The following is a 21,378-nucleotide window of genomic DNA, read 5'->3' as shown; positions in this document are numbered from 1 at the left end:
GAAGGGGGAACCTCAATTGAAAAATTGCCCCTACCAGATTGGCCTGTGGATGAGTCTATGGTACATTTTCTTTATTGATGATTGATGTGGGAAGACCCATTCCACTGTAGGTGGTGCCACCTGTTGGCTAGTGGTCCTGGGTGCTTGCAGAAAGCAGACTGAGCAGGGCATGGGGAGAAAGCCAGTAAGTAGCACTCCTCCATGGTCTCTGCATCAGAACCTCCAGGTTCTGGTTCTAAGTATCTCTAATGAGAGTGTGATATGGAAATGTGAATGAAGTAAACTTTTTTCACTCTTAATTCCCTATGGTCATGGTGTTTTATCACAGCAATAGAAACCTAGCTAAGTACACAGTAGCACCAATTTGTATACTTGTTCTTCCTATTAGTTTCAAACTCTATTTTAACTTTTCTTATTTTTTTCCTTCCCCAATCATATTCTACAAACGTTGGTCATAGTTAATATAGAGGAGTAGTACAATAGCATCTATAAATTGTTGTTAAAGATCATTTATTAAATTAATGTAGCAATTTACCCCAATGTGACCTCTACCTGTCAGCAGTGGATGCTATTCTATATATGAAAAAATATGATGGAGATTCCTTGTTGCGAGCTATATAATTTTAATGAAGAGACAAAAATATCCCTCACCCACAGCTCTGGCCTAGATTGAACATTAATTTTCAAGACACATATAACATCACCTTAATTATATTACCTCTAATTGACAAACGGATACCGTATTGTAAACGAATATAGAGAACAGCAATTGGTGCCCAAACGGCAACTTGTGCACAAACTGTTGCCTCTCTAGAAATATATCCACCACAGCAAGGTACATTTGCATATTAGTATAAAATGACATAAATAGATATAGGTGCCAGTGTGGCCACCATCATGTTCCATACTGAGTTGGAAAATAGCTCTTTAACAGTGTAATTTTTCACTGAAAGACATCCAGTTAACTTATTGGCCTGTTTTTCAGGGCCATTCACTGCTCCCCCAAAGCTCATTTTCTCCTGCTTGGTTGATGACTTGTCTGAGTTGGTAAAAGGGTCATGGATGGAAATTTCTACTCCCTCATCATTATCAACTATGCTAATAAGAACTTTGAATACTGGAATCACATTTAGAAGAAAATTGGAATCAAGTTCCTCTAAGGAAAGGTACTGATAATCTTATTAACTCAAGTATCCATTTATTAAACAAATATTAATTTTTTGAGCTATGCATAAAATTTATGGAGAAGGGACAGAGAGATAATGAAATCTTTCAAATCCATATGCTTTGCCTGCAGGAAGAAATTTATTACCTGCTGTGATGTCACTGGGTGACTTTCCTGGCTGGTAAAGATTCAGTTTAAGTTTCCCATCGCTGAGAAAGAGAAGGAGGCCGCCTGACACCAGCTGGAATTCACTGAAGAGCAGAAGTCCCGCCTTATTCCAGGTTCGGAATTGAAAGCTGGCTAAAATGGCTTCCTCTTTGGAAGACACTGAGAGGACCAAATAACTCCTGGTGGTCAGAAAAGTCAGAGGCATAGACTGTGGTTGTGAACAAGAAAACGAGGCATTTCCCTGAGGACAGAGGACAAGAAAAGGCATTCAGCTTGTTACCCTCCACACAGATTAGAGTTTAAATGCTCATAAAGTCTGGTTACCAATCTCATATCACTCTAGCCTGAAGACACCTGGCTGATACCATCAAGGTCCAAATCATTGCCATTTATCTTAAAAGTTCTTGAAGTGTGTTCCCGGGCTTTCTTGTCATTCTTCAACCTTAGTATGAACTTGGAAAGTCAATGAAATCTACTTTATTGAGAAGAATAAACATTGAAGTTTTATTTTATACAACCGTTACATTGTCTGTGTATGAAAGGTTAGACCCTTGAGAACACAAATGCTAACTGCTAACATGTAAACATAGAGAGGGAAGGGAATTTTAAGGCTATTAAACCCTACGGAGATAGGGTTATAGACAGTTTTCTGCTTCAGTTTGAGCCTACTCTTTATCCAAATAAAGAGAGCTGCCCTCTCCTGCCTTGCACAGACCACATCCTCTTGTCCAAGAGCAGTGGGGCATCTTGCACAAGTGCTGTAGACAAACATTATTTAGGGCAAACTACTCATGTCTGTCTGTACTTCCTTTTAAATTATCTCCCTATAATAGAAAAGTAAGGAAATTAAAATCTTACTGTGTTAGAAACATACAAAGAGCCCAAATTCACAAAGAATTGGGAATGAAATATTTTCGATAATAAATATTCTTGTTATGCTCTTTGGGATTTTCTGCACAACGTGAAATTCAATTTGCATATTTTGAATTTTAAGGAATGAAAGAAATTAATGAAATATCTATTTAAATCTGCATTTTTATCATCAAAATAGTCAAGTTGGAAAGCGTGTTTCCCAGGATTTCAATCTTTGCTTCTAGCTAAAAGTTCCTACAAAACCTAGAATGATATTTGACAATAAGACACCAGCTATTTTGCCCCAGAGGTGTTGGGACACGTACAATGGAGGGTGAGCACAAGCTTTCAGTGGCACACACTATTTGCTTGCTAGCAGAAAGACTGAAGTTCCATCTTCTAGAACCCATGCCAAAAAGCCAGGCTTGGGACTTGGTAGATGCCCAATGGTCAAAAGACTTGCTATACACACTTGAGGACTGGAGTTTGGATCTCAGAATCTGGCACAGATGCTGCCTGGGGAGGGAAGCTGCCAGTAATTCTAACCCCAGAAGTCTCAGAGACAGGGAGATTTCCAGTGCAAGCTGGCTAGCAGCAAACAGGCAAGCTCTGAATTTGATCAACAAATGCAGTCTCAATGAATAAGGTAGAATAGTGACTGGGGATGATTCCCAACAGCAGCCTCCAGCTTCTACTTGCACACATCCACATATATTCAAAACCATCAAAACAACAACAGCAACAATTCATGCATGCATACACACACACACCCAAACACATATACACACAAGGTTTGTCCCACTTCCTGCTCTCTCCCATTCTGTACCACCTCTTTATCATGACAGCTGGTCCTGCTGGGCAGCGACAAGCAAAGTTGATGTCCAGCCCAGATGTGTATCATGGATTTATTAGAGACAGAAGGTATCCAGAGGCAACAGCTCCTGTAGAAGCCTCGGAATGCTGACTGCATAAGCCACAAACGCTCTGCCAACTCTACTTGGTCCATTCACGCTGTAGCTTCAGTTAGTGAGCTCCTCCTGCCAGGCCTTCACTTCCTGGTTCCTCTGCTAAGTCCTAATTGTAGCACTCTGGTATTGCTTCCCTGACTGAGACATGACCAACAGAGCTAGAGGCTGCCATATTTCCATAGACTTGGGGTATAATGGAGCCCAGACAACACTGCTAATTAGACAGTATGGCAGCTCCAATGCTGTGCCAGTCTATAAGTTCTTTATTTGGGATGAATGGCCGTGATAAATGAAAGTGTTTCTTATGTCTTGTTAACGCACCAGGAAGCTACCTAATTCTTGAGGCCCTGTACTCACCCAACAAGCTGGTCAGGCAATAACTTCTTAAACAAACTAACAAAGTAAATAAATAAACAAGCAAACAAACTATTGAGAGTAATACTATGTCCACAACATTGAAACAACCACAACAAAATTAAAATCATATCACAATAGAATTTTAAAATACTTCTCATACTATTTTTTAATTTATGTAAAGAAGTTTTCTCCAAATTAAAAACATTCCATCTAGGAGAGAGGGGCTGGCTCATGAGATTCAAGAAGTCAACAAAACACCACATGTCTTAGAAAACTGAAGCTTAGAAAATTCTGGAAGGCTCCTTCCTGGCATTATAGATATCATAAACAACTGCTAGGGGAGGAGTGTGATCAGTCAAGCTGTGAAGAGAGCTAGAGTGCAGCCTTGTGACTCATCACCTGTGTTGGGGTGGCTTTTTCTGTGATGAAGCTGCTGTTCAGTCCCCTCTTGCTTGTGTAAGTAACCTGGTATTACCCACATGCCTATTCACGACCCCACTAGAAACTCATGGGTCAACCAAGTCAGACTTTGGTGCAAATATTACTTGGGTCTGTCATGAGTTCCCTTTCTGGTGAAGAGGTAGGGGGGAGAGAGAGAGAGAGAGAGAGAGAGAGAGAGAGAGAGTTGTTTCTACCCAGAGAAAAACTCTCATATGTTTACTTCATATAAAAATAAATATATGGCCAGGTGGTGGTAGTGCATGCCTTTAACCCTAGCATTTGAGGGGCAGGGGCAGAGGAAGAGGCAGGGGCAGGGGCAGGGGCAGGGGCAGGGGCAGGGGCAGGGGCAGGGGCAGAGGCAGGTGAACCTGTGATTTTGAGGCCAGCCTGGTCTACAGAGTGAGTTCCAGGATAGCTGGGGCTACACAGAGAAACCCTGTCTCGAAACAAAATTAATTAATTAATTAATTCATTCATTAATGAAGATAGGTATATGAAAAGTACTTGTGTTTTGTGAATTATAACTCCAACAAATAGAATTAAGCTCCTATACGCCTCCTGTTAACCAGAGAGAAAATTTAAAGAAGAGCCAAGTCTAAAACATATTAAACCAGACTCTTAAATGGAGAAATTTTATTTGGAAAAGACACATTTTACTCGTTCCTTCACTTGGAGGGTCTTACCATGATGATGATCTGAGGGCTGTGTTGCTTGGCCAAGCCAATGACATCTACTCCATTATAAAAGAGGTTCTCTAAACATCCATGGAAATGTTTGTATGGCAAGGACACTGATTTTGCAGGTGCTGAGATCCCTCCAAAGCTGATCTTAGAAAGAAAAATGGCATCAATAATATTGTTTAGTGACTTTAGGATAACCTGTTTAAATAATTATGATTAGCAATTATAGCAATAGTCATCCTGTAGATAACTTTACAACACCACACACAGAAAAAAAAATTAAGATACCGACTTTTAAAAACAAATTTATGTGCATTCAGTCTTCATTTGGGTGACAGTTTAATTATTCTTCCAAGTTGCTAATCACACCTGGTTTTGATATTTATTGCTTAATGAAGAAAAATACACTTTTCTATTCACAGTAGAACTTGGACTATTTAATAAGGTACCTAATTATGATGGTTTATTTTGTATATGTTCCTAGCACACATTTGCTATTTGCATATTTAAATAGGATGTTAACAAATTAATCTGTTTCTCTTATAGTCTCCCTCAGATTTGCATTCCTCAGGAGTAGAACACAAGAAAGTCAGATCATGCATCCTAGATTTGCATGCAGCAATGAGAGCTCATCACTGAAAGCATGATCTAAACATGAAGTGCTGTGACTGTACCTGTCATGTGAGTGGATGGTCATGTGCTATAATGATACATATAAATGCATAATAAATGATGAGCTTCAAGTTTGGTATGAAAGTGAGTTAGACCTCCTTGGGAATGCCTCCTCAGCCTGGGGATTTATTCTCAAGGTGTACTTTTATAGTTTTTTTTTTTTTTGGCTAGGAAATTAAACTACACACACATCATCAAATCTGTATTAATGGAAATGTAACCACCACACCTCATAATCAAGATCCAGGTAATTGAATTCTCCTTGGGCATGGAAGTGACGCCTGTGCTCGTCCACTGTAAAGTTGACTTGCTTCCCCAGTCTCTGGATGAGCACAGAATGCCAATGCTGATCATCCAGCAGGCTGCCCAGTGTGAGGTTGATCAGGGTGGAACTAGAGGTCAGTCTAGCCTCACCTAGAAGAAATAAATAAATAACAGCCCTGTGATCCAGTTAAAAGGGGTGGGGAGCTTCTATTTGATGGATCAGTATCGCTGACAGTAATTTGTAACCCTCGATGTTTGCCATCCTGAACAGTGGTGTGGATTTACCTGCAACTTGATTATAATGATCTCTCAACCTTGCTGTAATTTCCTCCACTGTTAATTCTTTCTATTATTATTACCCATTGCAAGCTCATTTTCTATGTAAATTTTATCTTTGCTACAAGCTCATTATTTTTACTGCTGTAATACTTTTTCAATGACCCATCCCATTCTTTATGATGCTAGGGAATAACTGTGGAGCTCCATCAGAGTTATGGGAAGAGCAGTCAAAGTGGAGTTTGTGCAGTTTGCAAACATGAATCCTATGAACACTGGGCATGCATGCAAGTCCTTCAATAGGAAAATAAGGTACTTTCGATGTAAAAGGAAGTGGGCTATGAAAACATCAAGTTATATAAGTGAAAAGCAATGGTCAGACCTTGCAAGAGCCTCACCAAGTGATTTTACCTGAATTAATAAGTAAGAAGAGCTTTCCTTTCCTTAACTCCAATGTGATATGATCTCCAGCAGTCCCTGCCCTGTGCAGTAGGATCCCATCGCTCTCCATTGTTTTAAATTTCAAAGATATGATATCTCTTATTGGACTCAAGGAGTTTTGATCAAATCTATAGAGGAGGGAACTTTTTCCATCAAGATCTATCACAACCGACCCTAGGGACAAAGAAAATGAATATCATCATTGTACAAATCAATATGGTTTACACTGAAAAATGGTAACTACTGGTGTGTGTGTGTATGTATGTGTGTGTGTGTGTGTGTGTGTGTGTCTGTCTGTCTGTGTGTCTGTGTGTGTGTGTCTATGTGTGATGTCAGACCAACAAATATCTCATAACATCAAAACCCCAAATTGATTCAGTTCTCTTTGGATCTTTTTAATTACTCACAAAATTCATGATTTAGAAATACTCTTTAAATGCATACTTCAAATTTTCTTATGTTACTAAAGGCTAGTCTTACTCTACAAAGGAAAAAAAATCAGAAAATGATTACAATGAATATTATATAATCACTTTATAATACATAGTTTTAAAATCAAGAACAGTTGAATAATGATCTTGGACTATTGAAATTAATTTGCAGTGGGGGGAGGAAGAACCAGAAAAAAATGGTTTGAATATCTCAAAATTCTTCCAGACATGTGCTGTATCTATCAAAGACAGTATCCATACATCCATACACAAATGTATATATAATACCACTTCAAGTACATATTAAATTGACCTTGTGCTCTGTCTTATTATATCATTTCCATGGCCAAGTGGTAGTATTTAAGGACAAGGCTATTTTCGGCCTTCCCAAAGGCATCATTAGGAATCATCAACCTAATGGTATTGTAGGGTTTACACTACTGCATTTATGTCATACTTTGACATTAACCTATTTTTCAGCTTTCTGACAGTGTCTTACCTACTCATTGTCAAGCTCACCCATATTCAGTTCATCTTTTAAAAGATGTCATGTTACACTAGTAACATGATAGTACAACTGTCAAAGTCAGTTGTACCCCAAAAAGACACAAATGAAACATATAATGTTCAGGAATCCTTGCTGCATTTTCTGTTTCACCAGTCAAAGATATTTTAAAGCAATTACCCTTGAGAGTACATTGATATAATAAATGAAGAGAAATCCAATCAAATAAGGCACATTTTTTTCAATGTGTCATCTGACTTCTTTCAGTAGACAGCATGACATAGCTTATTCATATTTCAGTGATGAAATTATTATAGTTACTTCTAAGCCCAAATATATATTTGATTCAGACTAATCACTGCACCCCAGAAACTGTTAATCACTCCCACCACCCCCCCCCATATTTTTCCACTATTCTATAAAGCTAAAGACTCAGGGGTCTGATTGTTTTTTTTTTACATCTTGTTAATATGCTTATAAAGAATTCATTCACATGAATAAACATCACATTCCTTAGAAAGAATAATGTTAGCCGAACAATCATTCCTTGTTATATAGTTGAATGAATGTGCGTGGCTAAAACGTAACTCTTTGTCAAACACAAATGATGTTTTCTACCATTACTAGATGGCAATAAATTAAGAAAAATTTCAGCCAGATAGACTTTAAATGCTGACACATTTGGAGCAATGCAGTTATCTCTGACTTAATGTATTGCTTAGAGGCAACTATCAGAGTAATGATTTTATTTTAGATAAAGACTATTTTTGGAATTAGCTACCAAGAGATTTTTCCCCCATAAAAACCATCCATGTTACTTTAGCCTACTATTTCTCTCTCACTCTCTCTCTCTTTTCACTATTGTTATTATTACATTATAATGGTTGTATCCATCTTCCATGGCACCTCAAGCTTTGGGGCCTGGAATACTTCCATCAGCAAAATAAGGTAGTGAAAAAAAGAAGAAGAAAGAAAGAAATCTTGGACAATTGATGCCTAAAGCAACGGGGCAATGTTTTATCCCTCAACTGAAGTCACGTTCCAGTCTCTCTGGCCTTTATCTACTTTCAACCTAACAAGTGGATGGCTGTGCATATCAGTGAAGTCATTTACCATAAACGTACTCAGTCTACCATGTCTGAGGTACTGCATGCTCTATGCTGGGTAGAAAGTGTTGAAGATCAGTATGTCCTTTTGGAGCTTAGACCCAGAGAAGGCGAGCAAATATATCCATAAAACCATTACAGAGAGTAGCTGGTGGAGAAAACGGGGCCAACTGGCTAAGGTTCTCAGAAAGAGCTCGCTCGGGGGTCAGATGTAGAAATCTGAGACTCAGGCAGGTCCTTTTCAGTAACCTGGCCTCTCTCTACCCCATATCTACTCTTCATCAACTAGATAACTCTTGAGGCATTTGATTTCAAAAAGGCTAGATATTCTCCCAATTATGTTTACATTGACTGTCACAAAAATCAAAGATTATTGAGATCCTACTATGACAAGAAATAATATAATGCTCGGAAGGAGGGCATGGAGTCCCTTCAAACAAGGTGCCTCCAAGTGGGGAGAGAGGAAGGGAGAGCAGAAATAGGGAAATGAGCACATTGGTGACAAGCCCCTCGCCTATTTAACATGCATATAAGCAAGGCTTTTCAGAAGGATGGAAAGGGTGGGGAGCAATCAAGTAGCACATATGGAATATAAAGATGAAATTCAGCGTGATCCCTGACATTTTCATATTAATGAAATACTACACTCACTGACAACCATTCACCTTTTTATTATTACATTTGCAAAGTTATTTGCACAAACATCTGACAGTGAAATATAGTCTTGAACTATCAGCATAAGGCTCTGTATAATAATAAATAAAACACCCTGATTACGTTTCCAGGGTTTCTTTATTTGTTTTGTTTTGTTTTGCTTTTGTCAACTTGGCACATGTTAGAGTCTCCTGGGCAGAGAAAACCACAGGTGCAAAAATTCCCCCAGACTGACTGCAGCCCACCCTGCCGGATATTTTCTTAATTAGTAGTTGATATGGGAGGGCCCAATGCACTGTTTCCTACTTAGTCTGTATTCTTATACACCCCACATCAGATGGTGCTGAGGCATATAAGAAAACCGGCCTAGCAAGCCACAGAGAACAAGCCAGAAGCAAGGTACCTTCATGGCCCCACTTCAGGTTCTGTCTCCGGTTCCTGCCTTAGGTTCCTGCCCTAACTCCTTTGATGATAGATGGCAATGTGGAAGTATACAATGAAGCCAACCCATTCCTCTCCAAGTTGCTTTTGGCCACTGTTTTATTACAACAGAAACCCTAATGACGACATAAAGGCAAATGGTGGAAAGATCTGAAACCTACTTCTTTAACCTATCTGCTCCCTCTGATAAAAGAACCTTCTGTGATTCTGTGATTTCATAGGGTATCAAAAAAAAAAAAAAAAAAAAAAAAACACAGGGAGTGGCCAGGAATCGAATCTTCAAAGCGTCTTTGCTGGGCAAGGTACCACCATGTTTTGCATTCAGGTTTTAGAGACTAAGATGTGTGTTCCTATGATAAAAATACTTGACAGATATAAAATATGAGAGGAGAGATTTATTTTGGCTCTTGTTTTCAGAGGTCTCTAGCATGTCATGGAAGGGTGTATTTGTGGTACTGATGTTTGAAGTAGAACTCCTCACACTATGGGGGACCAGGAACCAAAGGGAGCAGGAAGAACAGGGGTCCATGTAAAACCTTCAAAAGCCTGAACCTTGTGGCAGACTTTGGCCATCCAGGCCACACCTCCTAGAATTGTCACAGCGCTGCATAGCTACTGCCAGCAGCGTTGGGACATGCACTCAGATACGAGCCTGGGGGACATCTCATATTCAAACAATAATAGTGGGGGTGGTTGTTTTCTGTCTCGAAGCAAATTACTTAACCTCTTTGTCTTGCTTCCTCATGCATGAAATGAGAGTTAACAGCATATTCTCCACAGGTTTGTTGTATGAGTGTTTATCCACGTAGTAACAAGTAATCAATGAACACTCATTGCTGCTAACGCTAGCCTATTATTTATTATTAGGATATTGAGCAGGAAAAGAGCTGCTCAAAATAATTAACTACTTGGGTGGATTTCTGATTCTTTAAAACATAGTGAATTTCTGAAGAGCACGTACACACTCACGCATTCACAAACCCACATTCACATGTGCATATGCCCATACATACACAGGCACATATGTCCATACATGCATGTACACACACACACACACACACACACACACACCACATCCACATAGACACATGCATATGCCAAACATGGACAGAAAGACGCACATACAGACACAGACACACACACACACACACACACACACACACACATGCAAGGTACACACACATATACATGGAAGCCACACACACATGCAAGGCACACACATATATACATGCAAGGTATACACACACACACACACACACACACACACACACACACACACACACACACATATCAGTACCATTGCCAGGTTATGCAGAGAGAGTGATCTGAGCCTGTTGTGGATTCTGTGGCTCTTTCCCTGTCAGCTCCTGCCCAAGCTGACTCACCCCTGCAGTTGTTGGTGACCTGAATCCTCCTCGGTGAAGATTGCCATCTCTAATCTGCTTAACTTAAAGCAAGAACTGAGGAAAGAAGAGACTCAGAAGAACTGCAGGCCTAGACCAAATCTCCTTGTGATTCCATAGATGGTCTGCTTTGCTTAGATATGATGCAGAAATATAAACTTCCACAGAATGGAAAGCATTCCCATAGAAAATGTACAAATGTCTTTCACCGGAGCTGTGTGGGAAGCAATGCTCCTGAAACGGGCCCTCAACCTGCCTTCCTTCAGCATGGATTTATTGCGAAGCTCTCTGCGAGCACAGAGGCACATGAAGCACTGCATGAAAACGAAGCACGCTCTTTTATATTTCTCAAACCCCTTACTGTCTATGAGAAGACACACATCCCTGAGATGCAATTATTCATGCTTTTGTTCAGAGCTTTGCTTCTGGATCAGGCAATGTCCCCAGTGCTGTTGACGATGCGCAAGACAGCCGATCTACAATATCCTTGGTGAAGGATTTCAACTGAGCTGCAGAAACGCTTCACCGGCTTGAGCGGCAGACACTGTCGCTACCTGTACATACTTCCTGTGCAAAGCCACTTATCATTTTGAGGTATTCTCCTATGGCTGACTCTCCCTACCTAACCCCTCTATCCAGTCCCACTCCAAAAGTTTGAGCATTCTAATCTTTTTTTTTTTTTTCCAGCATGAGAAAAATGTTATTTTCATCTTAATGACCCCATTCATATAAAAGTTTGCATTCATTTTTTATATTTTTATTAGATATTTTCTTTATTTACATTTCAAATGGTATCCCCTTTCCTGATTTCCCCTCCAAAAATCTCCTATCACCCCCCATCCCCCCTGCTCAACAACCCACCCTCTCCTGTTTCTTGGCCCTGGCATTCCCCTACACTGGGGCACAGAACCTTAACAGGACCAAAGGCCTCTCCTCCCACTGATGTCCAAAAAGACAGTCCTCTGGTACACATGCAGCTGAAGCCATGAGTCCCACCATGTGTACTCTTTGGTTGGTGGTTTAGTCCCCGAGAGCTCTAGGGATACTGGGTAGTTTATATGGTTGTTCCTCTTATGGGGCTGCAAACCCCTTCAGTTCCTTGGGTCCTTTCTCCAACTCCTCCATTGGGACCTGTGCTCAGCTCAATGGTTGACTGCAAGCATCCACCTCTGTATTTGTCAGGCACTGGTAAAGCCTCTCAGGAGACAGCTATATCAGGCTTCTATCAGCAAGCATTTGTTGGCATTCACAATAGTGTCTGGGTTTGGTGACTGTATATGGGATGGATCCCCAGGTGGGGCAGTCTCTGGATGGTCATTCCTTCAGTCTCTGCTCCATACTTTGTCTCTGTAACTCCTTCCATGGGTATTTTGTTCTTCCTTCTAAGAAGGACCGAAGTAACCACACTTTGGTCTTTCTTCTTGATGTTCATGTCGTTTGCAAATTGTATCTTGGGTATTCTGAGCTTCTGGGATAATATCCACTTAGTGAGTGCATACCATATGTGTTCTTTGTGATTCGGTTACCTCACTCAGAATGATCTTAAAGGGCTGTCACTTTTGAAAGCAATTTCCCCTCTGGCCCCAAGTGGATTAATAACGACAACAACAACAAAAAAAAAATCTAAGAGGGTAAATTTTTAAATTGAACTCTTTGACCCAGTCACCATAAAACAAACTGAACCAACAAGATGGCTCAGTACATAAAGATTCTGCAAATTCAAATGACCCACATTTAATCTCCAGGACCCACTTGAAAAGAACTCACCCCTGCCAACCTGACCTTTGTCCATGACCATGCCACAGTACACACACGGAGACACACATAGTAAGTGGTTTTGAAATTTTTTTTAAATAAACAAACAATAATTTTTAACTGGGTAGTCCATAAACATTGAACATCTTGAGCTCTTCCAGGTTGGCACTGGATCAGAAGCTGTGGACTCCTAACTTGAGACCCAAGAATACAGCCCCCCCACCCCACTGCCATGAGGCTGACTTAGGTGCCAGCATGAAGAAGATCTGACCAGAAGAACAAGTAGGAAACAGAGGCCTATTTTCTGAAATCAAATAACCTCACTGCCTACTGGATTGTACTGGGGAAAATGAATACATTTTATTTATTTATACTACAATTGGTTCTTGAAGAAAGTTGCAGAGGTAGGAAAGATTATTTTTTTCCCTGAAAGATACTTCAGGATAAATTGATTTTGCGAGTTACACTATGAATCATAGCATTATTGATGAGGACAGATGACTAAACCTTAAAAGAGAAAGATTGGAATAGAAAATGCATGAACTGGAAAATCATTCCTCCAATAAGAGAAAATTAATTTTATTTAAAGGTCATGAAAGGATTCTTCTTGAAAAAAAGATAATTAAGTCTTCTGTTCATTTAGGGTAGAATTACCCTCCAAAAATATAAATCGAATAAGAATTTTATCTTTAGGGCCTAGAGAAACAGCTCAGTAATTGACACTTCTTGCAGAAGACCCTGTTTGAATCACAGAAACTATATCAGACTTCTCTCAACTAACTACAGATCCAGGGGGGATCTGACACCTACCTTTAGCCTTCAAGGGCATCTGTAACCAGCTGTATATATACTCAGATAGACACACACACACACACACACACACACACACACACACGAACACAAACACTAAAAGAATTTTATTTTTAAAGATCCAAGAATAAAATTAATACAGACCTTCTATGAGGTAGAGAAAGGGACCATAGGCCAAGTGCTTCTTGGTTAAAAGTGAAGTCAGCGTTTAACAGCAATCATACTGTTTCTTTATGTGAGAATTATTACCCATGAATTACTAAACTAAGGAATATAAATCAGATGGAGTCACCGTTAAACTATTCTATAGTGAGATATTCAAGCAGCAGGGTGATGGATAGGCACTTGAGACCTGCATTACTGAATCAGGTTGGAGACCAAGCACTCAAGAAATCAACAGGAAATGGGTTATACTATTTTTTGCATAGAAGCATAAAGGAACCAAGGATGATTTAAGGGACTCCTACTTCTAAAACAACTCAAATGAATACCATAAAATGGAAAAGAGGAATAGAAGCAAGCTCTACATCGAACCACAAAGCACACTGACTCCTCTGCCATGGCTCTAAATAAAAGACAGCGATAGGCTGAGGTGCTGGACATGACTCGCGTACTTAAACATCCATCAAAACTAACTTGCTGGGTAAACGAAACCAGTAGCATTTGATCCAGCAAGGCCATGTCAGTGGGTTGTGGGAAGATACAATTTGTATTTCTGTCTCCGGTTTGATTGGTAACTTCTATGATGTTGCCAAAGTCACCTACTTTTTTTTTTTCCTAACATGGAAGATGAAGAGATTAAATATCATGCTTCATATGACCAAAGGTTCTCTGGAGATCAAATGGAAGGGAAGTACCACAAGGTCCCAACATGGATGACAGTCATACCATTTTGATAAGAATATCTACAATCATTTATTCACCTCAATGATGCCTCTGTCCTTTATTCAACAGTTACATTGTAAATGTAATGAATTTGCTTTTATGTGCTATCTCATTGTTTAGTTTACATGGAAATATCTTGAAAGATTTATTTTTGATTATGTGTATATGTCTGTGTTAGGTTTATGCACATGTGTGCAGTGTCCTCAATGGCTAGAGAGGGTACCAGATGGCCTGGAACCAGAGTTACAGGCAACTGTGTGCCTCCTGATATGGATGCAAGAAAGGGAACTCAGAACTTCTGAAGGAGCTGTTCATGTTCTTAACCACAGAGCCAACTCTCTAGAAACTACATAAAAATGCTTTTCATTCATCTATTTATCAATTTTCATTACACATAGATTATGCCATATGCCACCATGGAAGCCACTATTTCAACAGTAATCACATCCTGTCCTCAAAAGTCCCCCAATCTAAAGTGAAAGACACTAATCTACTTACTGAGCCCAGAAGTACTTTCAAATTATAAATGGTATATGAAAGCAGAGTTACAGAGAGGCTCGGGTTAGATATATTTAAATTACATTGGCAATGAGGTATATCGCTACTGCTAAGATATCTAAGCTAAACACATAGATGAATAGAGGTCAGGCGAGGAAATGAAAGATAGTGAATGAGTCCCCTTGGGAGATGGAGAAGACTGAAGGATTGGCATTGAGGAAGAAAATTGAAATAGCCCACAGGAAGTACCATTTCAAGCAGGTCACTGTGACCGTGGGATGGCCTGCCTGTGGGTTTCTGTATTTTGGGTTTGTTCTTACTCCTAGGAGTTAAGCACTGATCCTCAAGTAGGGCCAGTGCTTCTAAGACGGTGTCACTATGGTCTTCCAGTTCAAAGATTCATGTGTTTAACTGCTCTTATAACTGGCAGGCCTAGAACTGCAAGAGTGGCCTTCTACACTGCATGGATGCTATAAGTCTCTAAAGCCATATCCTCGGCATCTCATGCTGTTTCCTGTGTATCTCATCTTAGGTACATGGTGTTCAAAAATCAGCCAAGGACTGGGAGCAGGGGGAGGGGAGCTGGAGTTTTCCATTGATGACTTCTTTTGACTATTCCCTTCTCAATTCCTAGCCTCTCTGGAGACCTGGAACTCTGGCCTCTATCTCCTAATTCTGCAATGGCCGATAAACTTTCTGCTTGTCCTTAGAAAATTGCCAGTGGAATATAAATCTCCCAGAATATGCTTCTTGGCTTTATAGAATCCAATGCTTTAAAGTTTCTACCTGCTTTGAAATGAATTTCAGAGCTCTGAGGCAGTTTATAAAAAAAAAAAAAAAAATATCTATCTAGTATGTTTACTTGTTATGGACACCAAGTTAACCCAATAAAAGTTGTTCTAACCCAACGTACCAAAAAAGGAAGTCATTTACCTTTTTTATTTTCTAACATTTGTAATTACTGTAATCCGTTCATTTATCCAAGGTTGCCAAATGGGCATGTTTGCAATACTATCATATTTTTAATATTATTTCCTAGTTAAAAGGAAAAAAGGAAACATTCTCTGTTGTGTTTAAATATTATAGACTATTCTGGAGATTATGAAAGAAACATTACTTTTATTTTATTAGCTTTCGAAATAAGAAATCGATACCTTAATTCTCTCATATGTGACTAACGGGTCTGGGAAAAATTATTATGGGACCAGTAAGAAAGTAGGTAAAGGGATTCATGTCAAACATGATGACCTGATGACCCAATGACCTGAATTTAGACCATGGGTCCCATATGGTAGAATGAGTAAATTATTTCTCATAAATTGTTCTCCAACATACACAAACAAACAAATGAAGGAAGACAGAGAGAGAGAGAGAGAGAGAGAGAGAGAGAGAGAGAGAGAGAGAGAGAGAGAGAGAGAGAGAGAAAGAGAGGAGGAGAGGGGAGAATGAGAGTATGGAGGGGGAATGAGGGAGAGATTATAAACTTGACAGTTAGAAGTTTTGCCCTCTTGGTGAAGTTCCAAATTTGGTTCCTATATCCATACCTAACACCTAGCAACCACCTGTAACCCCAGCTCCAAGGAATCCAACTCTCTCTTCTGGCCTCCATAGGCACTGTACTCACATGCACACTGAAACCCACACATAATTTTCAAAAATAAAAATAAATATTAAAAAAATAAACATTGTCATGAACCCCTTTATTTACATATACTCGATATGCTTTGAAGTTGTGCAGCTACTTCTATTGATGCTAAAAGTTTCTGTCGTGGGATGGTAGAAGCCTTCTCAATTACTTCTGAACTCTTGGCACACACTTCTGAAGATTTTTCATAGTATTCATAGTTCTTTCTTCTAGTATTGTAATGCTAGCTGTGTAGCAGTATCGATAGAACATTACCTGCCAAGTAAAAATATTAGAACTACATAAAAGTTCTACAAAGAATGACAGAATCTGTCCACTCGAATTTGGGCTCACTAGAAGCTGGCTTACTATTAAATCTGACACAAAATAGGATCCTTCAGCCATGTTTTATGGATGCACAGTTAGATAAGTAGCTGTGTCTAAGTTATGTGGTCAAACTTTCAGCAGTTATCATGAGAAACTTGCTCAATAAATATGTATTTGATTCAATTATAACTTTCTGTTTTCATAAATGAATTGCTTTTAATTTTTTGTCCTAGCAAGGTGCATAATAGAGGAGATAGAATCCTTAAAGCAGAAAAATTACTATCTTGCTTTCTTTGAGTATTATGGTAGTCTGAGTAAAAATGTCCCCCATAAGCCCATAGATTGGAATGTTTAGTCCAAGGACTGGCACTATTTGAGAAGGGCTAGGAGGCGTGGCCTTATTTCAGGAAATGAGTCACAGAGGGTGGGCTTTGAGGTTTCAGAAACATTAGGCCCAGTGTTCTCTCTGCTTGAAGATCAGGATGCAGCTCTCAGTCACAGTTCCCGGTGCCATTAGTGCTGCCATGCTCCCGCCATGCCCCTGCCGTGATGATAATGGACTAACCCTCTGGAACTGGAAGCAAGCCCACAATTAAATTAATACTTTTGTAAGAGTTGCCTTGGTCATGGTGTCTCTTCATGGCAATAGAACAATGACAAAGACAAGTATTATTTTCACCTTGGGAAGCTGAAATCTACTGATGACGTTGTTATACTCGGGATTTTAAGTGTCCTCTGATGGTCTATATAGTCAAGGCTTGCCCCTTGCTCCTAATGCAGTAGGAAAATAGTGGAAATATTAAGAAATTCAGTCTAATAGCCAGTCTTTCAGCATGCTTCAAAAGGCACTGTGGAACCTCTGTCTCTTACTTTTCTCTCCTTTATTCCTGACCCAACTATGAAATGAATAGCTTTACCACCTGCTGCTACAACAAAGTACTGTTTCATCTCAGGCCCCAAATCAACAAACCAATAGACTGTGAACCAAACTTCCAAATGAGCCAGAGCAGCCCTTTTCCCTTCTTAGGTTGATGGTTTCATGTCTATTAGAACAACTGAAGCTAGCTCACAGTGATAATTCCAGCTTCCAGTGTTTGGGGCATTATTAAATGTGCATTCTATTTTTTTAAAGTTAGCATGAGCTTCGTAATGATTGACTTATGTTCTCTTCGATGAATAGAACCCGTAATTTTCTCTCACACAGTCAATATTTAAGCCATTAAATACCCTAGCTCAGTATTTTCTACATTTCTTCTCATCAAATCTGCTCATTCATTCCTCCCTGTGTCTCGTTCCTCACTGTTAGAGGTTGGATGTGCTGCTTGGATGATGGGGAAAGCCTACCCGAGGCTCACCAAAATGCTTCCATTCACTCATCCATCTACCAAGAAGATTGATGACAGAAAGAGGAACCTGTTGTGCACCAGGACAAAGAGGAAACACTGTGGAGAAGAAAGACTGCTTTGTGACAGTTGAAAACATCCCTGGGTCTGAAAGTGGCATATCAGAGAAGTTGAGAGCACCTATTATTCACTGAGGGAAGGTAATTATCTCTGTGGAAGAAGGAAGGCAGAGTATGGAGTAATTGCTAAAGGCATCATGCAATGCCCCTAGGGCTAGAAAAACCATGAAATTATGCCATGTCGCAGCAACAGAAATTAGTTCAGTATGGCTAAATAGTTGGATATTCTTATTTTGTAGATGAGCAATAAGAAAAGACCATGGGATACAAAATAGGGATCCTTACTCAGAATTGCAGGTAAGGAATTTTAAGTGTAGACTAAGGACAATTGCTGAAGCAAATCAGGCAGAGTAGTCTAATCTCCACTCCCGTAGGGCATGCCCAATACATTCGCATTCACCTAGAAATTTTCCAATCCCTGATTTTATTTACAGCCCTGCGCTTATCTTTGGAATACACAGTATCCCCTCATCTAATTATCAAAGGCTTAGATCTCTTTTCCTTCCTTCCTTCTTCCATTGCTCACGTCCTTCCATCCATCTCTTCTCTGGATCTATAAATGTGCTCACAACTACAGGGGCCAACATTATCTAAAATTTATACTTTCCCTTTGATGTCATAAAATTTAGCTTCTGCTTCTCTCATTACTCAGAAGACAACTTCAGGTTTGCTGACATTAAAGTGGAGCAGGCTCTTTGATACGGCTTTTCCACACACCTGGCATCTCTTCATCAGTTGTTGCTCTAACTTGTTGGGGCAGAGGGCAATAAAAAAAGTACATGTGGGTCTCACAATAGCCATTTTCCCTGAAATGATCACAGGACATCTTGAGTCTATAACTTTAGTAGGCATGTGTATTAGACACAATGTGAAGAAGGTGGTCAAAAAATGGGTAAAATAGGGCTCATTGGGTAAAGGTGCTTGCTGTCAAACCTGTCAACCTGAGTTTGAGCATTAGGACCCATGTGGAAGAAGGAGAGAAGTGGCTCCTCAGAGATTTTCTCTGACCTCCATATGTACACCATTGTGGGCGCGCGCGCGTGCACGCGCACACATACACACACACACAGGCATGTGCATGACTGCACTAAAAGTGACAAAATATATTAATTATAAAAACAAAGTACATGAATAGCCTGCTCTAGTTGTAGAGAAGCATTTCCATTTTTCAAGATGTACATAGTTGTTAAGACTTAGTGCTTTATTATTTTATTAGCACCGACACAGGAAAATATTTTATGATTTACTAAGAAATGAATTTATGAATGTTTCAGTTCTATATGGGCAACCTAAAGGCTTGGAGTTGGCTCCATATTTCATAGGCACTTGAACGCAATGAGTCAACAACAGGATTAATTGCCCCTCTGTTCTCTTCAATAGCCTGTTTGTTCTCCAGTGAGCCCTGTCCCAATAGATGATACCACCTTCTCAGTTTTTCCAGATGCAATGATTCAGTGTCCACTCACACAGTGACCAAGCTCTGATGCTTCAGTAGCCTCAGGGGACTCTTGATGCTGACCTTCTCTCTCTCCATGGATTGCTGTTCCAGTGTGGTACACCAATTGTCTTGCACAGATGGCATCAAAAGTCTCAAATCCTGCTTCTATCTGCATATTTAACCCTCTAACCTGTAACCTTCATTTTAGTCCGAGACACCATTGACAAATGCAAACTGATCCTCTAGCCTAAGGAATGATGCTTCCCACAAGGGGCTGGCACCTCCCATATCAACTGGCACACTTAAAACATTCTCCCTTTAGACATGCCTACCAACCCAATATGGACAACCTCATTATTGAAACCCTTTTCCCAGATGACCCCAGGTTGTATCAAGTTGCAAATTAAAGCTAATTATCCACACTCTTTCCTTTATTTGACTGAACAGAATCATTTTTTATGGAATAAAATCAATTATTCCATGACCCACCAGCCCTCTTTTCTACATCAGACCAAATAGAATCACATTTTCTATCTGTAATCTTCTCCAAGCTTGCTATGAGAAAATACATCTTAATTTCAAAATGTACTGTTATCAACTTCTTTTATTAACCTCAATCTTTGTTCCTCACATTTATATGCTACAGCATCTCACAAGCTACATTAGTTTGCATTTGATGAGTACAATGTATTTCAACATTGCACTGGCTATCTTATTTAATAAAATATATGCTATTTCATAATTTCTCTATATAGTATATTTTATACAATATATAGTATGTATTGTACTTTATATATAGTATATATAGCATACTTCATTCTTTATATATAATATACTTAATACAATATATAATATATAATATGTAGTAAAATTATCTCCTAAAAAATGTCAGTACATACTTATTTGTGAATAGATATAGGGACCAAGTAGCTATGAGGAACACTAACTTTGGAAAGTGATGTCATTCATTTTAGATCTTAGGTCTAATGTGTGTTGTCTGATCTTGGACAAAGTTCTGAATTTTTCTACGGTCCCCTTTCTTCTATGTCAGATGTAAGACACTTTGATAGGCACTGCTCTTGAATAAATTGCACAGACAAAACCTACCCACAGACTCTGTTAGGTGTGGGCATATGGGAAGAAGCAATCAGAAGAGGCTTGCTTCACTGAGCATAGATGACCATCACATGGATGTGATCCAGGAAGAAGACCTTGCCCTCACCCTAAATACCACTGTTTCCTATTGAAAGATGTGGTAGAAGAATGCCCTCCTATTTCTAGAACAAATTCAGCCTGATCTTGTCTACACCACTCAAAAGAGCTGCAAGCAAATCATAGCAGTGAGTGCTTAGCCCTTTCATTCATGAATAAGGAAAGCCAAAGGTTCCAGCTATGTCTATGCCCAGTGACTGAGAGGAGGTCTATGGCTCATTAGGTACGAATTTCTGCTTGTCTCCTTCTATTCCTGCATAAAATCGTGAGATTCGTGTACCTATTCCTCTGTGCTATTCAAACTAAATGAGAAAAGACCTACAAATAATGTTCTTTGGCTTATAATAGCTGTTCAATATGTGTTGACTTTATGGTATCACATGTAATCAATTAATACTCATGCAAGGATGATGATATAAATTGTTGGAGAAAGTGATCATGAAGATCATTCATTCTAGGGATTATAGTCAATATCCAGCCCATTCCTCAGAGTCACTCATATCCAAGCAAATTTTAAGTTGGTTACTAGCTCACTTCTGAGAC

General features: G+C 39.4%; 1 protein-coding gene across 1 annotated transcript in view; it reads right to left on the bottom strand.

The window, feature by feature from the left end:
• Cntnap4 (contactin associated protein like 4) overlaps positions 1–21,378 on the bottom strand; it is a 294,082-nt gene that overhangs the window by 112,602 nt on the left and 160,102 nt on the right. The window contains exons 5-8 of the mRNA XM_021220063.1: positions 6,255–6,458; positions 5,533–5,717; positions 4,635–4,778; positions 1,313–1,574 (exon numbers count right to left, since the gene is read on the bottom strand). Of these exons, the coding sequence (XP_021075722.1) occupies positions 1,313–1,574; positions 4,635–4,778; positions 5,533–5,717; positions 6,255–6,458 (795 nt within the window). The remainder of the gene's footprint in view (positions 1–1,312; positions 1,575–4,634; positions 4,779–5,532; positions 5,718–6,254; positions 6,459–21,378) is intronic.

Source organism: Mus pahari, chromosome 20, assembly GCF_900095145.1.
Source record: "Mus pahari chromosome 20, PAHARI_EIJ_v1.1, whole genome shotgun sequence".
In the NCBI taxonomy this organism is placed as follows: domain Eukaryota; kingdom Metazoa; phylum Chordata; class Mammalia; order Rodentia; family Muridae; genus Mus; species Mus pahari.
This window is presented reverse-complemented; position numbering and strand designations above follow the sequence as displayed.